Source organism: Diceros bicornis, chromosome 13 (assembly GCF_020826845.1).
Source record: "Diceros bicornis minor isolate mBicDic1 chromosome 13, mDicBic1.mat.cur, whole genome shotgun sequence".
Lineage (NCBI taxonomy): Eukaryota > Metazoa > Chordata > Mammalia > Perissodactyla > Rhinocerotidae > Diceros > Diceros bicornis.
The window spans coordinates 11092519-11115256 of NC_080752.1; the positions used below are offsets into that span (position 1 = coordinate 11092519).

At 35.0% G+C, this 22738-nt stretch overlaps 1 protein-coding gene across 5 annotated transcripts in view; it reads right to left on the reverse strand.

The window, feature by feature from the left end:
• The window catches only part of SPATA6 (spermatogenesis associated 6), a 138745-nt gene that overhangs the window by 14506 nt on the left and 101501 nt on the right, over positions 1-22738 (reverse strand). For all 5 annotated transcript variants that reach the window (XM_058552359.1, XM_058552357.1, XM_058552355.1 and 2 more), the window contains one exon: positions 5541-5632. In XM_058552359.1, coding sequence (XP_058408342.1) covers positions 5541-5632 — 92 coding nt within the window. The remainder of the gene's footprint in view (positions 1-5540; positions 5633-22738) is intronic.

Here is a 22738-nt window from a genome sequence, read left to right on the forward strand (position 1 = left end):
TCATGTTTTACTTCAGTTAAATAAAATAATAAACATATTTTTTATTCCTAAAGGCAGTTATCACTAAAGCTTAAACAATCACAGTTTGAGCATAATATCATGAAATACTACTTATTGTGGCTCCAAGGCTAACTTGGGATTGCTGCTAATAATCTTTTTCCATGTCATCATCTAGTCAGCAGTCCACCTACCAAATGATATCTAGTTAAAACCATATCTGCCTACTTGTTTATGAGAATGTCATAAAATCATAATCCTTACTGAAAGTTGTATGTAATGTATTACTTTCTCATAAAAAACTAAATTAGTCTGGCAAAAATTGCTAGTCATAAAACCATTCTGGTTGCCTACGAGACCATACCAAACCATTTTGCTTCTTTAATGGGGCTACAAGTTGAACATTGGACATGTCCTGGTACTTTCTAGATACCAGGCATCAATATCAAGTAGGCTAGTCTAATCACTAAGGTCACATTTTTGTTTTTAAAGATGAATACAACACTTCCCTTTTCTAATCATCAAGAACTTTTCTAGACCCCTAAGCTACAATTTGTACAACACTTTGAAAAATCACATAAATATGCAACAACCCAAATATTGCTGAGTATCAATACATCTTCTAGACAAAAGTTTTAAAAAAAGAAAAACTAAATCTTAAATATTTAATGAAAAAAGACTGTATGATACTTGAGTTAATAACACAAGGTCCAATTAATTCAAATTAGAATTAGGCAACATTTTCTCACTTAAAAGTGAAAGCTTATTCTTATTTAAGAGATTTTAAGTTTATATATTGTTTAGCTTTTTTCTTTCATTTGTTAATACTAAAGAAAGCTTTTTGGCTATTTATTACATCTTACTAGATTCATCAAATTAATCAGATAGTGACCACTGGGAAAGAACTACAGTCAATCTTGCATTATTTAAAAATGTATAGCCAAGGGGCTGGCCCAGTGGCTCAAGTGGTTAAGTGCGCACGCTCCGCTGTGGTGGCCTGGGGTTTGCCGGTTCGGATCCCGGGTGTGCACCAACGCACTGCTTGTCGAGCCATGCTGTGGCAGCGTCCCATATAGAGTGGAGGAGGATGGGCATGGATGTTAGCTCAGGGCCAAGCTTCCTCAGAAAAAAGAGGAGGATTGGCATCAGATGTTAGCTTAGGGCTGACCTTCCTCACCAAAAAAAAAAAAAAAAGTATAGCCAAAATTTAAATTACTCAGTTTGAGATTCTGTTATAATAATAATTTCATAATTAAAGCATTCATATTGAGCATATTCCTACTGTTAATAACCTGAAAAATATGCATAAGCAGAGAGAAAACAGTTTATATCAATAGCTAGTTCCATAAAAGAACAATGTGGTTAAAAATTGGGAGCAATAGTTGTAAAAGGCCAAGTTGTATTCTGAAGATGAACTTAATTATTTTTATCCTTATTTCTCTCTTTTTGTGGCCAACTCTCATCTATATGAAGCATCACCTCATGCCTGGTCTTTAGTTAGAACTAATGCTCAAACAGGATAGTGATGTCAGAAGTACACAACAATGTAGACAGTTTTAAACATCCTGAAAACTGAAGAAATTTGAAATATACATAGAAGGTACTAAAAGGAGGAAAGAGCATCCCAGGGCCCTGGGAATTGACAAGGCTACCACAGCAAATGTCTAAAATTCTCTAAACAATAGGCAATACGAAAGTGAGAAGGAAGTCTGCAGGGGTAGTAGATTCTTTTCCCCAAGCCAGCTCCCAAATCCCAAAGTATTAGAAGTAAAAGGTCACTTAATAACTCCTTGATAAGCGATTTCTTCCAAATGAATTCCATTCTCAAAGATGATGGAAGACATGGGACAGCTAGCATGGGTAAGCTGATGTCTGGAAGATGAAATAACGAGCTATACTCCATGGTTGATAACTGCAATGTATATCTAGATCATAAGATAAAGTATTGAGTCTGGGGCATAATTTTGCTAAGAAAAATGTGAAAGAAATAATTTCTATCTCTTTATTAATATTCTCTACTTGATGAGTCATTGTCATTATACTTCCCTTTAATTCTTTAAACATGGTTTCCTTTAGCCTTTGAACATAGCTACTAAATCCAATATCTGGGCCTCCTCAGAGACAGTTTCTAGCAACTCATTTTTCATGTGTATGGGTCACACTTTCCTGTTTCTTTGTATGCTTCATAATTTTTTTGTTGAAAATGACATTTTAGATAAAAATTGCAGCAACTCTGGATTCTGACCTCCTTAACAAAGTTGTCGTTTTTGATTATTTGTTTAGTGACTTGATGCTGTGGAGTCTGTCTCTCTTGCACTGTGTAGTTGTGGTGTCTCTTGTTCCTTCTCCTTTTTTTAAAATTATTGTTTCTATTTTTATGCCTAGCTTCCAAGATGCTGCCCCTGGGTCAGCATAGCTTTGTGACCAGCAAATGATTGGTCAGAATCAATAAGCCCATAAGGCTTTCACCTGCGGCCAGAGGATCTTTGTGGGGCTTGGGGAATATACTCAAAGTTGACCCAGTTTACAAGTCTGTCCTGGATTCTACTTTCTGCCTTCACAAGGCCTCACATTCAGCCAGGGACTAGTGGCTCCCTAAGACCCTCTCCAGTTGCTCCTGAACATACTTACAGCTTTATGCATACACATAACGTTCCAGACTACCAGGGATAGTAGAACTTTATCAAGGCCAACTTTGGCTTTGGCTATACTGTCCCTGGACTTTTGTGTGTGTGTGTGAGGAAGATCAGCCCTGAGCTAACATCCATGCCAACCCTCCTTTTTTTTTGCTGAGGAAGATGAGCCCTGAGCTAACATCTATTGTCAATCCTCCTCCTTTGTGTTTTTTTCCCCCTTTTTCTCCCCAAAGCCCCAGTAGATAGTTGTATGTCATAGGTGCACATCCTTCTAGTTGCTGTATGTGGGACGCAGCCTCAGCATGGCCGGACAAGCGGTGCGTCGGTGCGTGCCCACAACCCGAACCCGGGCCACCAATAGTGGAGTGTGTGCACTTAACTGCTAAGCCATGGGCCGGCCCCGAACCTGGATTTTTGTTGTCTGCCCCAACAAGCAGTAAGCCTCAAGCCCTCCCTTATTGAGGTTCAGTAGATTTTCTTGATAAATGCTTCTCAATTTGTTATATGCCATTGGCCATTTTCCAGAGTCCTTAAACTGTTGTATTTGACAATTCATACTAGTTTTGTCGTTGCTTTTGGGGGAGAGGATTTGCTGAGCTCCTCACTTAGCCATTCCACAGGCCTATGCAGACTTCCTCTTGACCCTTATGATCGGTGTCTGCAGAGGGGTGATATTAAGTCAAGATTCCAAGCTCTCTCGTGATATTTTTTCCCTTTTTTTTTTAATAAGATGTGCTAACATCTGCCAATCCTCCTCTTTTTTTGCTGAGGAAGACTGGCCCTGGGCTAACATCCATGCCCATCTTCCCCCACTTTATACAGGACGCCGCCACAGCATGGCTTGCCAAGCAGTGCCTCGGTGTGCACCCAGGATCCAAACCAGCGAACCCGGGGCCGCTGCAGTGGAGCGAGCACACTTAACCCCTCGCGCCACCGTGCCGGTCTCTCTCTCTTGATTTCTGCTGATGCAAGCCTTAAGACAAGGAAGTGGGTGATTACTTTGAGTGTGGGTTCTCTCATCTTTGAGATGGAAAGCAGAGTGGGAGTGATTTCTTGGCCTAGTATATAATATGACTTAGGGATAAAACTAAAATAGTATCCTGATCATTTCAGTAGCTGCTGGAGCTAATATTGAAGATACTCTTATAAAAGGTCTTGAAGGACTGACCACTCTGTCCCACCTGGCCCAAGTATGTATACAAGACAAGTGGCAAGGATTATAAAGTAATCTCAAAAACGTGTAAGCAGAACTTTCCTGATACTCTGCTTAACTCGCTCACTTGAGAGGTACCAAAACAGTTCGGGGTGATCAAAAGCTTAGCCATTAACACTACTTGGTGAACTGGAGAAAGAACCAATACTGAGATTTACAGCAAACTTTAAACAGAGACCAATGCTTTTCACAAACACTACCTGCATTAGAATCATCCATGATATTTTTTAAAATGCAGATTTCTAGGTCTCACCTCTTTACTCAAGAAAGCAGAATCTATGGGGGTAGAAAGTAGAAATCTATATTTTTAAGAAGGAATCAGGTAATTATTATGCATAAAACGTTTGAAAATCAGACCCTTTCCTTTATCAGCCCTACTCACTTCTCACCCAAATTAGAATTAATTACATGGATTAAGAACCCAAAATTGAGATGCTAATCCATATAGTAGCAATCTAGGGAACAGAGCTTTAAGTAAGAACTATTTCTTACTTACTAAGTAAGTAAGAAAGGGTAAAATTCTTCTTCCTCAAGGTGTACACTTTCTTGGACATTCCTTTTCCTGTTTGGATTGCTTCCACTTCAAACTCAACTATAACATACTATTTACCTTGATGACAGGCCCAGGTTGCCTCTTGGTTGGAAAGCAGTAACTCTGGGAAAGGAGCACACTTATACTCTGTGTGAGGGGCAAAAGGACAAGTCCTCACATGTTCATAGAATGTCTAGTCCAGCTTACCAGGGTAAAAGTAAGAGATTCCAGCGCAAAACCCCAGTTAGCAATAAAACATATTCCATTATCTGGAGCTTTTTTCTTATACTTGTTTTTCAGGAAACTTAGGAAGGTGGAAGCAGTATAGTAATCAGTGGTATAGCGTCAAAGAATTCAGAGAACCCGTAGTTACATAAACTCACAATTTACATTCAGTTTTTAATACCATATTTTGTGGCAACTGATACAGAGCTTTCAAAAGTCTTCACGAGATTTGCTAGTATAATCTTGTAAAAATTTTATTATTACTAACATTTCTGAAATTTTACGCTAGATGAACAGAATTTCTCTTCTGTTATTAAAAAAGGTTTACTCATGGTCTAAAATTATGGAAATAATTGTTTGGATGAGAATAAATATATCCTGAAATAAGCCCTGGATACGTGCATTTGCAGGGCAGGCAAACACTAAATTTAAGTAGGATGAAAGGTCTCATCATTAGTTGACTATATTTGTTTTCACTGAAAAATTTCAGTAATCTAAACACTAAAATATTTTAATAGGATTTTATATAGTTAAAAATACTAGCTGGCTTGGTGGTGTAGTGGTTGAGTTCACATGCTCTGCTTTGGTAGCCCTGGGGTTCACAGGTTCGGATCCTGGGCATGGATCTACGCACCACTCATCAAGCGATGCTGTGGCAGCATCCCACATACAAAATAGAGGAAGATGGGCACAGATGTTAGCTCAGGGCCAATCTTCCTCAGCAAAAAGAGGAAGATTGGCAACAGACGTGAGCTCAGGGTCAATCTTCCTCACCAAAATAAATAAATAAATAAATAACTATAAATACATAAATAATTACTAATCAGAGTCTAAATTTCCCACAAATCCAGTAGATTAAAAAGCAGGTTATTTCTATAGCAACTAGGAAAAAAAAAAACAACTACAGATTAATATACTGTATTAATCAAACTCATACCTATACTCTGGGTCACTCTCATAGGCAGAGTCTCTGTATAAAAGACCTCTTTTCAGTTCCAATTCATCTTCTTTCTCTGGGTCTCTCTCATCCTGCAAAATTTAAAGATTTCCATTAATTCAATTTATAATTAAAATGATGTCTATGTTTCTTTGGGAAAAGCTCTCCCTCTCCCCCATTATAAGAAATCGAATTAAATGCTTGAATTTCTTAGGAAACAAAAAGGTAAGTGAGGATTTATTATTCTGTTCAATAAAACTAATATAGTCTTATTATATTTTTGCTAATACTGCTTATCCAAGACTAGACACCTAGTAGATGTTTCCTATGTCAATGAATGAATAGAAATGAATACTGTCATGGTATGTAGTAAGATGTGTAGCAATATCTTACACATTGTTATGTGAACTCCTAAAAGATTATACCTGCACTCTGAAGAATAAGTATTTGGGAGAACTACGTAGATGTAAGCATTCTCACATGTACCTATGACTTACAAAGGAAATGACTTAGAATTATTACCGATAAGCCAAAACGCAATAACAAGCCAAAAGCGATGAAATGGAAAGGCACAGCAGTTGGAATCAAAATACATGGCTGCTCCTCCTCCTATGGGCAGCGTGTTCTTAATTTCTAAGACACATTCACAGGGCATAAGAAGTCAGACTCCAAAGTGATAGCTTTGTAAATTATATCATTCACAGTAATCATGTTCTTATGTATGGTAGTTTTATATAATTTAGTATCAAATATCTTTCTTAACTACTAGCCAATATCCTTGTTCCTTCGTCAAATGGGAACTAAAAGAGAACTGAAAACAAAAGAAACTAGTAAGCTCAAGTAGATTGCTTAAAGGATTAGTATTAATAAGGGGTTCATTCACTTTATATAAGAAATCAGCTGAACAAAGATTATAAAGCAAAATAATTTTAAAAATTTACTGCTGGCATGAAATTGGGAAGAGAGTAGAGCAGTCAATTAAAAAATGTAAGCAATCGATAATAGAGCAAGTTTAAAAATCACAGAAAATGTGAACATATATTCAGAATTATTATAGCTTCTAGGTGAATTGAACCCTTCTACCATTATAAAGTAACTCCATTTATTTCTATTAATGTTTTTTCCCTTAACTCTTTTTTGTTTACTATTAATACAGCTACAATAGCTTTCGTTTAGTTAGTGCTTGGATGGTATACATTTGTCCTTTTATTTCCAACCTTTCTTTATTATTAAGTTTATATCTTTTCTTTAAATAGCATATAGCTAGATATTGCTTATTTTTGTCCAGCCTGATAAGACAGTGAAGTGGGGCATTTACTATATTAACATCACAGAAAAGGTAATTGCCTGTAATGAGTGCAAAAGACACTATAAAAGAAAGTTTAAGAAATAAAAAACAACATGGATGGACATTGAGGGTATTATGCAAAGTGAAATAAGTCAGAGGGAGAAGGTCAAATACCGTATGATTTCCTTCATTAAGTAGTAGATAATAACAACAATAAACAAACACATAGGGACAGAGATTGGATTGGTGGTTACCAGAGGGGAAGGGGGGAGGGAGGAGGGTGAAAGGGATAATTCGGTACATGTGTGTGGTGATGGGTTGTACTTAGTATTTTGGTGGTGAACATGATGTAATCTATGCAGAAATAGCAGTATAATGATGTACACCTGAAATTTTTACAATGTTATAAACCAATGTTACTGCAATAAACAAAAAATTTAAAAAAAAAAGAAAAGAAATAAAAAACAATGTAATATGTTTTCATCCTTCAGAATTACATTACAAGAACAACTGAATGAAAGAGAAGGAAATAATACTGAATTTTTAAATTCTATCTTTGAGAAAAGTTATTAATTTCTAAGTTATATAATAAGTGATATCAGACATAAACATAAATCAATATTCCTTGTTTAATTTTGTCAATACAAAAAATTTAAAAAATAATTTTTTACCAGGAGTAATGAAAAAATGACTAAATTTTAAAAGTTTATATATAAAAAAATATATAAAAGTACATTTAAAAATATCTGAATCTCTATTATTCACTAAATAAAACCCCTATCTTGAGCGAGGTACTTACTACCATAGACTCTGAGGACAGAAAGATGACTAAGACATGGTTCCTGCACACATGTGGAACAAGGTTTGTTTGTTCTATGAAGCTTTTTGCGTAGAATGGATCAAAGGGTAGAATTATTAGGAGACATAGTAAAGGACAAAATAAGGATAAACTTTCTAATTAATGGCGCATTCTAAAAAAGAACGGCTCTTAAGAGGGAGTAAGATCACAATCACTAAAACTATTCATGCAGATCATTGATACCCATCAAGATCAAGGATGTCATGGAAGGGAATTCTACCCTGTGAAACGAAAAGGACTAGATGAGCTTCATGGTTACTCCTTTCAAATTTTAAGACTATATATTGTGACATTTTGTATATATTCAAAACACATACATATCTCTAATAAGAGTCTTTGTATAATCTTTTTTTTTTAAGGTCAAGTTATATAAGCAAAACAACAAACATCACACCTTATTATAAGCTATTAACTATGGGTAAAGCAAGCATTTGAAACGATGTATCATTCTCGTTAGTGCCAGAAAATATATTCCCATTTGCCCATGTGTAAATACAGAAAAAGATGGATGACACCAATATTTGTTAAGTTCCTTCAAGATATCTAGGACTGAATTAGGTACTTTTAAGCCCTCAATAACCTTGTGAAAAAGGTACTGAAACTCAGCAAAATTAATAACTCGTCCAAAGATACAAGTTATTGAGTGGCAGAGCTGGAATTTAAACCCAGATCTAACTTGATTTACTTTACACTGCGTCCTAGGATGCAAATAAGCTGGACTATGAAATCAAAACCTCCATCCCAAGCCAATAGATTATTCCCCTCTATGCTAATTAGGCTCAAACTCTTTCAGCTAATATTTATTTAGTTAGTTTTTTTTTATGAGGGTATTCTGAAATAACATAGCCCAGAAGAAACTTTTACAGGATTTCCATGAAGACACATTTTTATTTCAGCAAAAGTCATTAATAAAATGAAAGATTATTAAAATAAGCTAGGGGGTCCCCTTCTTTAAAATTGGCAGTAAGCCAAATGTTCTCTTAAGATTCCTTTCATCAGTGATCACTATCTTACACATGTAACTGAAATCATACTTAGAATACCCCTGGGACAAAGACATAAAAGGTTTCCACTCATATTTGCAAAATGAAAATTTTAGGACAAAACTGGTTAAATAGTCTAAGACAAAACTAGAACTAAAAGGCAGCAATCTCACTAATTATATATTTAAACAAAACATATATCTGGCATTCTCAAATGAAATTCTCATATATAGTTAAAATAACTGTCAGATGTGTTTTATTGCTATCAAATTCAAAACATCATTTAGAATGAATTGTGTACAAGGACAAGAATTCAAATAGAATTTTGATCACTAGTTCTAATTTGCATTATTACCCTGGACAAATCACTTAAACCTACTGGCTTTAATTTCCTAACTCATAACACAGAGAAAATTTAGTAGAGATGCTCAAAGTCACAAGGATAAGAAATTGCAGAGATGGCCTGGAACTCTGGTTTTTCTAATTCTCCAGCCTGGTTTATATTATAAGTATAATAAAATCTAAAGGGAAGAACACTTCAATGGTAATTTTGACAAACTGCTGGAGGCAGAGTGTGAAGAAGCATGTGCGATGGTCAATTTTATGTCAACTTGGGTCAGCCATGGTGCCCAGATATTTGCCTAAACATTATTCTGGATGTTTCTGTGAGGCCTTTATGGATTAGATTAACATTTAAATTGATGGATTTTGAGTAAGCAGACTGCCCTCCACAATGTGAGTGGGCCTCATTCAGTTAGTTGAATGCCTTAATAGAACAAAGACTGACCTCCTCCAAGGAAGAAGGAATTATGCCAGCAGACCACCTCTGGATTAGAACTGTAACTCTTCGCTGAGTATCTAGACTGCTAGCCTATCCCATCAGATTTTGGACTCACCAAGCCTCCACAATCGGGTGATCCAATTCTTTAGAACTTCTCTCTCTATATATGTACATACATATATATACACATACACACATATATCCTGTTGCTGCTGTTTCTCTGGAGAACCCTGACTAATATAGCATGAGAATGAGAAATTCCTACAACATATTAGTTGGCAACTTCAATACTTCACTTTAACAATCGATAGAACAATCAGACAGAAGATCAACTAGGAAGTAGAAGACTTGAACAACACTATAAACCAACTAGACCTAACAGATATCTATAGAACACTCTACCAGACAACAGCAGAAAATACATTCTTCTCAAATACACAAGGAAAATTCTCTAGGAGAAACCGTATGTTAGGCCATAAAAGGAGTCTCAATAAATTTAAAAGGACTGAAATCATACAGAGTATGTTATCTGGCCACAATGAAATAAAATTGGCAAATTAAACCCATTATTAAAAACTCTCCCACAAAGATGGGATTATTTAAAACATTTAAGAGACAAATAATCTTACATAAATTCTTCCAAAGAATGATTGGTAATATTTCCCAACTCATTTTTTATGAGGCCAGCCAACACTTGAAGAGGACACTATAAGAAAGGAAACTTACAAACTAATCACTATCATTAACTTAGATGTGAAAATCCTAGGTAAAATATTGGCAAATTGAAACCAGTGATATATATATATTTTTAAAATTGTGACCAAGGGTGTCGTTCCAAGCATGCAAGCATGGTTTAACACCTGAAAATTGAGTAATTAATTCACATTACAATAAGCAGAAAATGCATACAATCACCTCAACAAATGTAATATAATAAAATGCATACATTTATAATAAAAATTTTAAAAAACTTAAATAAGGAATAGAAGGAACTTCTGTAATCTGACAAAGAATACCCACAAAAAATCTACAGTAAACTTCAAACTTAACGTTGAATTATAAAAAGCTTTCCTCTTTGGATGGTGAACAAGACCAGAATGCCCTCTATCACCGCTTCTATTTCATATTGCTTTGGAAACCCTAGATAGTGTAATAAACCAAGAAAAAGAAATAAAATAAAGATTAAAGAGGGAGAAATAAAAATGTAATTATTTACAGATTATATTATTATATACATAAATTTAACATTAATATGTGAATGTAAGGTTATGGAAGTCATTGGATACAAGGTTATAGTATAAAAATCTATTATTATAGTCATCATACCAAGAACAAATAGAAGACAGAATTTTAAAAGATACAATTTATAATAGCGTAACAATATCAAACATTTAGGGATAAATCTACTGAAAGATGTGCAAGACTTCTAAAATGAAAACTGCTATATAATTGGGAGAAAATAAAGACCTAGATTAATTTAAAAAGACATAATTTTTGTAGACTAAAAGACTCAATATTGATAAGATGTTAGTTTTCTCCTAATCAAAACACAGATTCAATGTAATCCCAATAAAAATCCTAGCAGGTTTTTAAAAACTGACAAGCTGATTCTGGAATGCAGATAGAAATTCAAAGAACCAAGAACAGCCACAGCAATCTGCAAGCAAGAACAAAGTTGAAGGACTTATATCATTAGATATCAAGAGTTATTATAAACCTATAGCAACTGAGAAAATATGGTATTAGCACAAAATTAGACAAAACAATGAACAGCAACTAGAAGGATGTGCAACTATGACATACAACTATCTACTGGGGCTTTGGGGGAAAAAAATAAAAAATAAACAATGAAATAGACTCACATACGTACAGTCTCAATGGAATAAAACAGAATCCAGGACTATCTCCATGTAAGTACAGTGAGGAACAGAATGGTCATTTGAAAAAAGATGCTGGATCAGAATCATATGTGGAAAAAAATGAACCTTGATCCAAATCTCACATTATACATATAAATCAAATCCATATGCATTGTAGATATAATGTGAAAGGCGACATGATAAAAGATTTTTAAAATAGAAGAATACCTTTAAAATCATGGTTAGCCAAAGTTTCTTACATGGGGTAAAGTAAGCACTAACCAAAGGGAGAGGAAAATTGGACTACATTAAATTAAGAACTTCTATTCACAAAAGCGCACTTATTAAGAAAACCAACGTGCAAATTACAGATTGGAATGTATTCATAATAGAAAACATGCCTATCAGAAAATGCCCAGGAATGAAAAAAAAAGATGTTATGGCACACAGGGAACAAGTCTAACATGTGCTTTCTGAGAAGCACTACAAATGCCAAACTGGATAAATACAAAGAAAATCACACCTAAGTGTGTAATATTTAACTGCTGAAAATATATGACAAAGAAAAAAATCTTAAAAGTTGCCAGAGAAAGAAATTCTATGAAGATGTTAGTGGCAGAGTATAGTAGGCAGAATAATGTTTCCCAAAGACGTCCATGCCTTAATTTCCAGAACTGGTGAATATGTTACCTTACATAGCAGTGGGGAATTTTGCAGATTTGATTAAGGTTAAGGATCTTGAGAAGGGGAAATTACCTTGGATTATCTAGGTGGGCCCAATCTACTCAAATGAGTTCTTAAAAGCAGGGAAATTTTCATAGCTGTGGTCAGACAGAGGGAGATGTGACCCAGAATAAGGGTCACGGAGATGGAATGCTACTGGCTTTGCAAATGGAGGAAAGTGGTCACAAGCCAGGGAATGTGGGTGGTCGTCAGAAGCTGGAAAAGGCAAGCAAATGGATCCTCCCCTGGAAACTAAAAAGAAAACTGCCGGGGCAGACCTGGTGGCATAGCGGTTAAGTGCGCCGCTGTGGCAGCCCGGGTTTCGGATCCCGGGCGTGCACTGATGCACTCACTGCCTGTCAAGCCATGCTGTGGCAGTGTCCCATATAAAAAATGGAGGAAGATGGGCATGGATGTTAGCCCAGGGCCAGTCTTCCTCAACAAAAAGAGGAGGACTGGCGACAGATGTTAGCTTAGGGCTAATCTTCCTCACACACACACACAAAAATAAATAAATAATAAATTAATTAATTAAAAAAATAAAAATAAAACAACCCTGCAAAAAATAAAAATAAAACAACCCTGCTGACACCTTGATTTTAGCCCAATGAGACCCACGTCAGAATTTAAGTCCATAGAAATTTAAGATGATCAATTTAAGCCACTAAATTTGTGGTAATTTGTTATGGCAGCAATAAAAAACAAATACACAGAGGTGCAAATCCACTCATAAAAACATACAGAAATTGCTTTTAGGTTAGATGGAATAATTCATGGCACAGCAATGCTCCTGCTGAAAACTATAAAAGCCAGAAAAAAATAACAATTTATATTTTTTAAACTATTAGAGAGGTACAGAAACAATGAAGACTAGAGATACTAAAATTTCAGAGGCGATAATCTTTTAAAGGTGGACTGATGATCTGCACCTCCATTTTTCCTCAAAGCATTTGCACATTCTAAGCACGGGCTAGAAGCTGAGAACCAGGGCTTGAATTAGGACAAGGGTCATAGCTGTGACACAGAGAAACCAACAAAGCTTTTGATGATTGTATGAGACTCAAGTGATGAAAATGGAGTTTTATGAGGCCTTAGATACACAGCCAATTTATCAGTCATGACATTTATCGACTTATGAAGCTGCATGGGACTAGAGGGTATAAAACTAACCCAAAACATCTGAAAAGTAGAGCGGATATTCCTACAGTCTCATGGTGCTTAAGAGATAAAGATCTATCAGGGCAAGATGCCCTGGAAACACAAGAAACAACCCCCCCCCTGAGGTAGTGCCTACACTTAAGGACCTGTAACTATTTTTATAATTTTATTTATTTATTTATTTTCCCCCCCAAAGTCCCAGCAGATAGTTGCATGTCATAGTTGCACATCCTTCTAGTTGCTGTATGTGGGATGCGGCTTCAGCATGGCCGGAGAAGCGGTATGTTGGTGTGCACCCGGGATCCGATCCCGGGCCGCCAGCAGCGGAGCGTGTGCACTTAACCGCTAAGCCACCGGGCCGGCCCCCTGTAACTATTTTTAAACTGGAGACACTTGACAATCTATCTGGTCTTGGCTCAGGCCAAGACTATTTCAGGGGACCAAACACCAGCAGAATTTTTTGTGAATCACACCAGACTAGAGAGGTAAAACTGAAGACCAGAAGAGCCTCAAACACATAAAAGGTCCTTGTCAAGATATTTGCCAAATTCTGGAGCTATGCCAGGTTGGGGGCAACAAACTAATCCAAAATGGACTGAAAATAAAAGAACCATGTCATACAATCAGATAGTACTTAAAAGACAAACATCCATCAGGAAGAAAGACTTTGATAACATAGTAGGTAAGAGTGGAAAGCCTTGAAAAGTAGTGAATAGACACTTGACCATTTGCAACCACATTTACCCTGAGGGCACGTGACTTCTGAGAGCATCTAGAACTGGTCTTAGAGCTGGTACTGGTGGACAGAGAAACCAGCAGATATCTTGGTGACTAAGCAGAGCTGGTGTCACAAAAACAGAGACTAGAAGGGACTCAAATACATGAATAACTTCTGAAGCTTCCTGGTATGGAAATGTAAGGAACTAAGCCTAACACCTCTGACAAGCAGGACAGAAATTGCCTTAGTTTCTTGGTACTGAGAAGACAAAGACCTGAAAGGCTCTAACTTGAAAACACCAGAGGGTAATGCCCAAAAGAGAGGGCTGAACTGAGATTTTGTAAAAGTTTGATTAAGGGTAAACTGAGATTCAGCAAAACATCAATATAGCTTCAATACAGTTTGGTCTCTTTTGAATCAATGTTATCAGCCCCTGATGCTACCTGTCTGGTAGAGGAAATCATCAGCTAGAAAAATCTGAACTTATTTTAAAATACTGTCTAGAATTTAATCAGGAAATAAGTGGTAAACAGAGTCAGGACAATATGACTGGTGAGCAAGAGTAAAAAAGACAAAGGAAGCAGATCACAAATGTAATCTAGGTATTGGAGTTAAGACACAAGCACTTTAAAGGAATTATGATAGATATGTTTAAGAAAATAGATGAAAAGTTGGACAAAATAGACATAAAGAAAAAGGATTTCCAAAAAATTTGCATCTATAAAAATGAATCAAACAAAAATTTTAGATCTAAAAATTAAATAGTTGAAATAAAAAAGTTAATAGATGGGTTTAATAGCATATTGGAAACAGTAGAAGCCAAATCAATGAACTCTAGATAGGTTCATAGAAAATGTTCACTATGAAAGAGAAAATAGAATGATAAATACAGAAAGAAATGCAAGAAATTTGTGGGAGACAATCAAAAGGTATAACAGATATAATCAGACACCCAAAAAGTAAAGAATAAAGAATCAGTCATATAGCACATTTGAAGAGCTAACAGGCTAGAATTTCTCAAACTAATTTAAGTCATGAATTTACAGATTCAAGAAGCTCTGAGCATCCTGAGCCGGGTTAATACAAAAAACCAAATCTTTGAAAAACAAAGATAAGAGTAAATATTAAAAGAAGCCAGAGATAAAAGACATTACCCTCAAAGGAGCAAGGGTAACACTGATAACAGACTTCTCAAGGAAATGATGGAAGCCATAAGATAATGAAATGACATTTTTAAAGTGCAGGAAGAAAAATATCTGCCAACATAGACATGTATACCCAGTGAGAAAAAATCCTGCACAGATTTAGTAGATATGTAAATAAATATTAAATAATAAGTAAATAAAAATAAGAAAAATTTCCAACAGCAAATCTGCACCAAAAAACACTACAGGAAATTCTTCAGGCAAATGGGAAATGATCCAAAATGAAAATAGAATCCAAAAATAAAGAGCACTCAAAAAGATGAGTATGTAAGCAAATATAAATATTACTACACAAAACAATATATAGGCAAATATAAGTGAATATTACTATACAAATCAATACTATCAATGTATTGTGGAATCTAAAATACATGCAGAATTAAAATGTATGACAACAGTAATTCTAAAGGGGAAAGTTATAAAATTTTAGCATTATCAGAAAACTAGTAAAAGAAAAAAATTGCATTAGATTGTAATAAAGGATATATGTTTTTTATAGGGCAACTATTAAAAGAATAATAAGCAAATATACACCCTCTAAGTTAAAAGAGGGCAAAAAAGGAATAAAAATGTTATTGTCAAGCAGGCATGAAGGAGATAAAAAAACTGAACACAAACAGATCTGTCAGATGGAAAAATAGTATGAAGATGGCATAAATCCAACAATATCAGTTATTAAATGATTACACTAAATAAAGGGAAAGACTGAATAATACAAAATCCAACTATATAAGACACATAACTGAAATATAAGAACACAGAAAGAGTGAAAGTAAAAGGATAAAAAATACCAAGCAACACTAACCAAAAGAAAGCTGGTATGGTTATAATAATGTCAAACTACATTTGAGGGCAAGAAGTTTTCTTAGAAATAAAGACATTTCACAATGATAAATAGGCCAATCAACCAAAATAAAAACATCATCTAAACTTGTATGCACCCAATAACATAGTTTCAAAATATGTAAAGCAAAACCATAAAACATTATCAATTCATACCCTCTGGAATAGCTATAATAAAAAAAACCCAGAAAATACAGTGTGACAGCAAGGACGCGGAGAAACAAGAACTCTCAATCATTGAGGCTGGAACACTTTGAAAAACTCTTTGGCAGTATCTTCCACAGAAGAATATACACATTCCTTTTGACCCAGAAACTCCATTTTAGGTATATATCCAACAGAAATACATACATATGTTCATCAAAGAACATATACAATAATGTGGATATTAGTAGCACTATTAGTATTAGCCCCAAATAAAAAGTAAAATAAATTGATAAATTATGGTATTCTTATTGGAATACTATAAAGCAGGGGTTGGCAAACTATTCTTGTGAAGGGCCAGATAGTATATATGTTCAGCTTTGCAGGTGACAAGAGATTTTCACATATTGAGGTATATGAGGTAACTATTCGGGTTTAAAACTGATTTGGCGTGGGCCAGCCCCATGGCTTAGAGGTTGAGTGCGCGCTCTCTGCTACTGGCAGCTCGGGTTCGGATCCCGAGCACGCACTGACGCACCGCTTCTCCGGCCATGCTGAGGCCTCGTCCCACATACAGCAAGTAGAAGGATGTGCAACTATGACATACAACTATCTACTGGGGCTTTGGGGAAAAAGAAGGAGGAGGATTGGCAATAGATGTTAGCTCAGGGCCGGTCTTCCTCAGCAAAAAGAGGAGTATTAGCATGGATGTTACCTCAGGGCTGATCTTCCTCACAAAAAAAAAAAAAAAAACTGATTCGGCTTGAACTAAGGAAGCCTGACTTACGGCCTATCAATCATACACTGTACATCTGCTTTAACCATTAAAGAATTCACTCTCTTAAGATAAGAATGAATACTTCCCCTCCTAGGACCTATTAGTAACACCCTGTATTAGTCCCTTTCCAGACATCAGGGTCATGTAGACCTGCTAATTTGCGACTGAATACCTCTTTGAAACTTTGATGAATATGTATCCCAGGCATGTTTAATATTTGTTCTTTGTTCTAAAATGGTACAAGACTGCACTGAAAACCATGCTTCTCTGGAATGCTTTCTTCCTTTCTGGAAAAGGCCTTCCCAGATGGGTAATAATCCCGTTTTGGTTCAAGTAAAACTCACCTTATCTCTCTTATCAGTAGAAGGGTTATTGGTGATTTTGCGTCGTCAACACAGGTTACGCAGTCTGTCACAATTACTCATCTCTGCTCTTGTAGATTGGGAACAAACATAGATAACATATAAACAAATGAGCTGGGCCCAGCCCTGTGGCCAAGTGGTTCAAGTTCCACATGCTCCGCTTCGGCGGCCCGGGTTCACAGGTTCGGATCCCAGGTGTGGACCTACTCCACTCACCAGCCATGCTGTGGCGGTGTCCCACGTACAAAAAAATGGAGGAGGATTGGCACCGATGTTAGCTCAGGGCTAATCTTCCTCAAGCAAAAAGAGAGGAGGATTGGCAACGGATGTTAGCACAGGGTGAATCTTCTTTGGCAAAACAAAACAAAACAAAACAAAAAAAAAACACAAATGAGCCTACCCATGTACCAATAAAACTTAATTTAAAACTTAGAAGTCTGGAATTTGTCTGTGGGCCATAGTGTGCTGACTCCTGTTATACAGCAATAAAAATGAAGCATATACATGACACAAACATAATGAACAGCCAAAGAAACCAGATATAAAATAATAAATACTGTCTGATTCCACTTATGAAATATTCAAAAAGCATACAAAACTAATTTATATGTAGTTAGATATTAGAATAGAGGGGAGTGTAGCGACTGAAGAGGACCAGAGGCACTTCTGGGGTGTTGGTAATACGTCTCAACCCAGAGGCTGTTCACACATGGGTTCACTTTGTGAAATTCACAGTGCTGTACAACCTAGGATTTAAGTATGTTATACTGAAATAAACATTTTTTAAAGTACCTAGAATAGCAGTATTAAAAAAATCCATGGAAAACATCTGCAAGAAAATTGTCAAGATATTCCCATGAATTGAAAAATATGAGGAGATGGGAACAAACCATCACTAGCTACAAGAGACAGTAACAGCATCTCTGGAGGAGAAATAGAGGGAAGCATTAAGGCATCTGATAAACTGGATAACCTCAAAATAACGAAAGAGAGTATTCACCCAAAAGATCAGTGGGCCAACTTAAGAACAGCAACTGAACTTGGAAGAGATTTTCCCATATCCATAGTGATGAGCACAAACAGTCTGTAGTAAATTCTGAAGGAGCTAAAGCAGCCTGGGACCCATTAACTCTCAAAACTGACATGCCTCCCAAGATATAACTTTACACTGAGTGAAAATATTTGGGAAAAGAATCCAAATTGAGCAGGGAAATTAAATCAAGGAAAGAAAAATTCTATATAAAAGTTGAGAAGAGAAAGAAAGCCAGGAAATCTCAGAGACTAAGCTGCCATATTTTGGAACAGATGACAAAAACAGAAAAAAAAGCTCTCAAGCTACAAATTTAGAAAAACTAATCTAAATCATATGTCCCTTCTGAAAGTTCAGGAAAAAATAATTTCACAAAAAAATAATCATCATAAATGGGTTAAATTTAAAAAAAGTTTTAAGAGAAAAAAAGACCAAATAAGGAGTCCTCAAAGAAAGCATGCCAGAAAAGATATGCTCACAAAACAGACTGCAAATGTATTAAGTTATCTATGTCCTCATCACATGACAGTTGACTTCCCAAGAGTAAGTGATCTTACAAGAGAACAAGACAGAAGCTTCAACATCTTTTAAGATCTAGCCTTGGAAGTTATACACTGTAATTTCTGCAGTAGTCTATTGTTTATATAGATCAGCCCTACTCATGCATGGAGGGAGGAAACTACACAGGGGTGAGAATACTAGTAGGCAAGAATCACTGGCAGCCATCTAAGAGGTCTATTATACCCTGAGAGTAAAAGAAAAAAGCTGAAAATCCCTAAAAATGATATGATATTTTAAGAACTCAGAAAAAAATTTTAAATGAGATGATAAAAATCAGAAAAATAAAAAATTAAAGAAAAATAATTTGAGAAAAGAAAAGTAAACTAGAAGAAATGTAAAAGTGAATGAACAATCACAGTAGATAATGCTATAAGAGAAATGATAAAAAGGAAAAAAATATCTGATTTTAAGAGAAATGAGGAAACGAAAAGAACTTGAGAAAGCGTGAAAAATACACGTCATGTGCAAATAAGAGCCAACATACATATAACAGGAGTTCCTAAAAAAGGAAAAAAGAAAACAAATCGAAGGCTAGGGGAACAGAATACTAAAAATTATAATTCAAGAAAATGTTCACAAAAAAGATGAAAACATAATGAAAGGCACACATCATACATGGAAAAAAATTAATCCAGAAAAATTAACACCATAATGTATACCAGTATTGTTACTGGACCTTAAAGATGAAGAAAAACACACACACACACACACTTGAATTTCCAGGCTTAAAAACCAAGTCACTTACAAGTGAAAGAAAATTCGATTTTAAACAGATTTTGACAGCAACATTCTGTGTCGGAGACAATCAAGTAACATATTTAAAATAAAGAAAATGTAAGCCAAGAATTTTTATACCCAGCCAAACTAACTTTCAGGCATAAAGGCTACAGACAAAATGTCATTATCATGCAACTCAGGAAATACTCATTCATGAGACTTTCCTTAGGAATGAGCCTTTCCTAGGGAAACAGCTTCAGACAACCAAAATGATTGGAGAAGACACTGACATAATATAGGGAATATTAAGTATTTATATGCAGAACTAACTCTAAATGAAGGATATAAAGGAGAGAGTATAGTATATAATGGTATATTCCCTGAAAATGTAGATGAGTACAACTGTGAAAAAGTGGAAAAGGAGAAAATGTGGAAGGCATATGTAAAAAAATTTTTAACTGTTTTCAGTAATCATATATTTGGTGATAGCTTGCTATTTTTGTCCTGAGAATATTTTTTTGACACAGCAAATGAGGACTTAGGTTATATTCTAATTTTATCATCTCTAGTTCCCCTTGAGAACTGAGATTCTTGATGTGGGAAAACAAAGATATACATAAGATATAAGAAGTTAGAGTAAAAAACTTGTGGTCCTAATTTTGAATTTGAATACATAAGGTATTTTACATTTTAAAATACACCTTTCCTAGTTCTGTCCATTGAAAAGACCTAAAAAACAATGACCAACCCTATAGCATGAGTATCGCTAGTGTACAGATTTTGGTCTGAAAATACGACTTCCCATCAAAACAAACCAGAATTTCTTAGAGAAAAGGCTGGTTTCAAATCTGGGTAAGGAAATGCGCAAGATAAGCCTAGAACTGTTAAAGCCTACCAGGGTCATATCAAAAACACTTGGGAGTCAACATGAGGAACTTCCCATTGGTCCAAGTTGGGCTCATTTAAGCACCAATAAGGATAATAGCTGGAATACATCAAAACATATCAAATACGTTCAAATCCATGGATTCACAATGATTTTAAAATAAATAAGTTAATTTAAAAAACCAATTGGTCACCTTTGGAGGATGTTAAAGAACAAAAATCTTTACTACAAAAACTAGAAAAGAAAGGAAAGGAATCATTTATTTTGCTTTTCAAATATGGACAGAGCCACTGAGTGAGTAAACAGATGAAGCAAAGTTTCTCTTTCTAGAAGTATTCCAGCAAATAAATGAAGAATGGATGATAAAGTTGGAATAGGACCAGTTTTGTAACTCCTATTTAATGTGTCTTGGAACTGGAATTGCTACCGTGAGAGGGAGAAAGAAAGAGAGAGAAGATGAATGAATGAATCAGGCATTATGTGTCTGCTGATGAAGGACACAGCATAATTCTTAAAAATAAAAACTGAATCTGATTAAGCCTCTAGATCCCACTACCAATTTAAATGAAATACTACAGACAAAGGAACATGTTTAACTACACCATAGGAATGATATCAAAGAAATCTTACGGGAAACTCAACAGGACAAATGATCCAATTCTTTCAATAAATAAAACATGCAAGAGAAAAATATAGTGGCGGAACAAAAGAGAGATGGAGAACAAGCCTATAGACTAATAGAAAATCAAAAGGTATATTTAATTTTTTAAAAATGTGCATTTGGTGGATAATATCATAAAGAAAAGTAAGGAAATAATTTCCATAACAATTAGGATACTGGATTACTCTTATGGCTGAGGGAGAGTTGTGATTTTAAAGGGCTATATGGAGGGCTACTGGGATGACTGGCTAGATTCTATATCCTGATGGGGTGGTGGTTAAAAGAACGCTCACCTTTGAAAAAATCATCCAGCAACATATATTTTATGCAGTTTTCTGTATTTGAGTTACATTTACCAAGTTTAAATGCTTAAAAATTAAAAATGACATGTTTAAAACAGTAACAATAAGACTGACAGACAACTTTCTACCAAAACAATACAATGATAGCTTACAAGTGCTGAAAGAAAATAATTGCCAACTTATAATTCCACAACCAGAAAAAAATATCTTACAAAAATTGAGGTAAAATAAAGAAACTTTCAGATAAAAGAAAAAACAAAACAAAACAAACCAACAAACTTGGGAGAATTCATCTGCAGTAAGATCTACACTAGAGGAAATGCTAGAGTATTATGATCCTAGAACTAAATAATCATAGAGGAGCTTGAGACGCAGTGTGGAATGAAGAGCCACAAAATGGTAAAATATGGTTACATCTAAATGAGTATCATCTACATAAAATATAATGACGTAATATGATGTAATATGATGCTTAAAACATAGAAATAATAAAAACACAACAATAGTATGTTAAGTCAGGAAAGGAATAATAAAATTATGTTAATTTATATTAAACTTTAATAAGAATAATTCTTCTAATCTTTAATGTAACCATCAAAAGAATAGAAAAAGTAGCACAAGTTAATATGGTAGAAAAATTAAACAATAATATATACTCAATCCAAAAGAAGGCAAAATAGAAGGCAATACAGAAAACAGAATAGGCAGGATAAATAGAAAATAGTAGATTTATATCCAAATATATCAGTAGGTACATTAAATACGAATAGACTAATACTACAATTAAAACACAACAATTGCTACGTTGTGTAAAAATGTCAATATATGCTATTAAAAAATTCCCCTTAAATATAAACAGAAAGGTTGAAAGTATAAGGTTGAAAGAAGATATTCCTTGCAAACCACTGACCAAATAAAGCTATTTTAGCCACAGTAATATTAAATAAAGCAGACCTAAAGAAACATTATTACTAGAAATAAAGACATTTAAATAATACAATTCACATTTATATGCATCTAGTCATGTGGCTCCAAAATATATAAAGGCAAAATTGTTAGAACGAGGGAATTAAAATAGGCAAATCATAACGGGAGATTTTAAAAAATTGTTCTCTCAGTATCTGATAGAACTAACAGACAAGAAAAGATCAGTAAGGATAAAGAAACACTGAAGCACATTAACAAACCCGACCTAGTTGTCAAGCACTCTGCACTCAACAACAACAGACATCACATTTACTTTTTGAAGTTCACTTGGAACCAAAAATGACCATATAGTAGGCATAAACAAAGTCTCAACAAACTTAGGAAGACTGAAAAATCAAATGTTCTCAAACCAC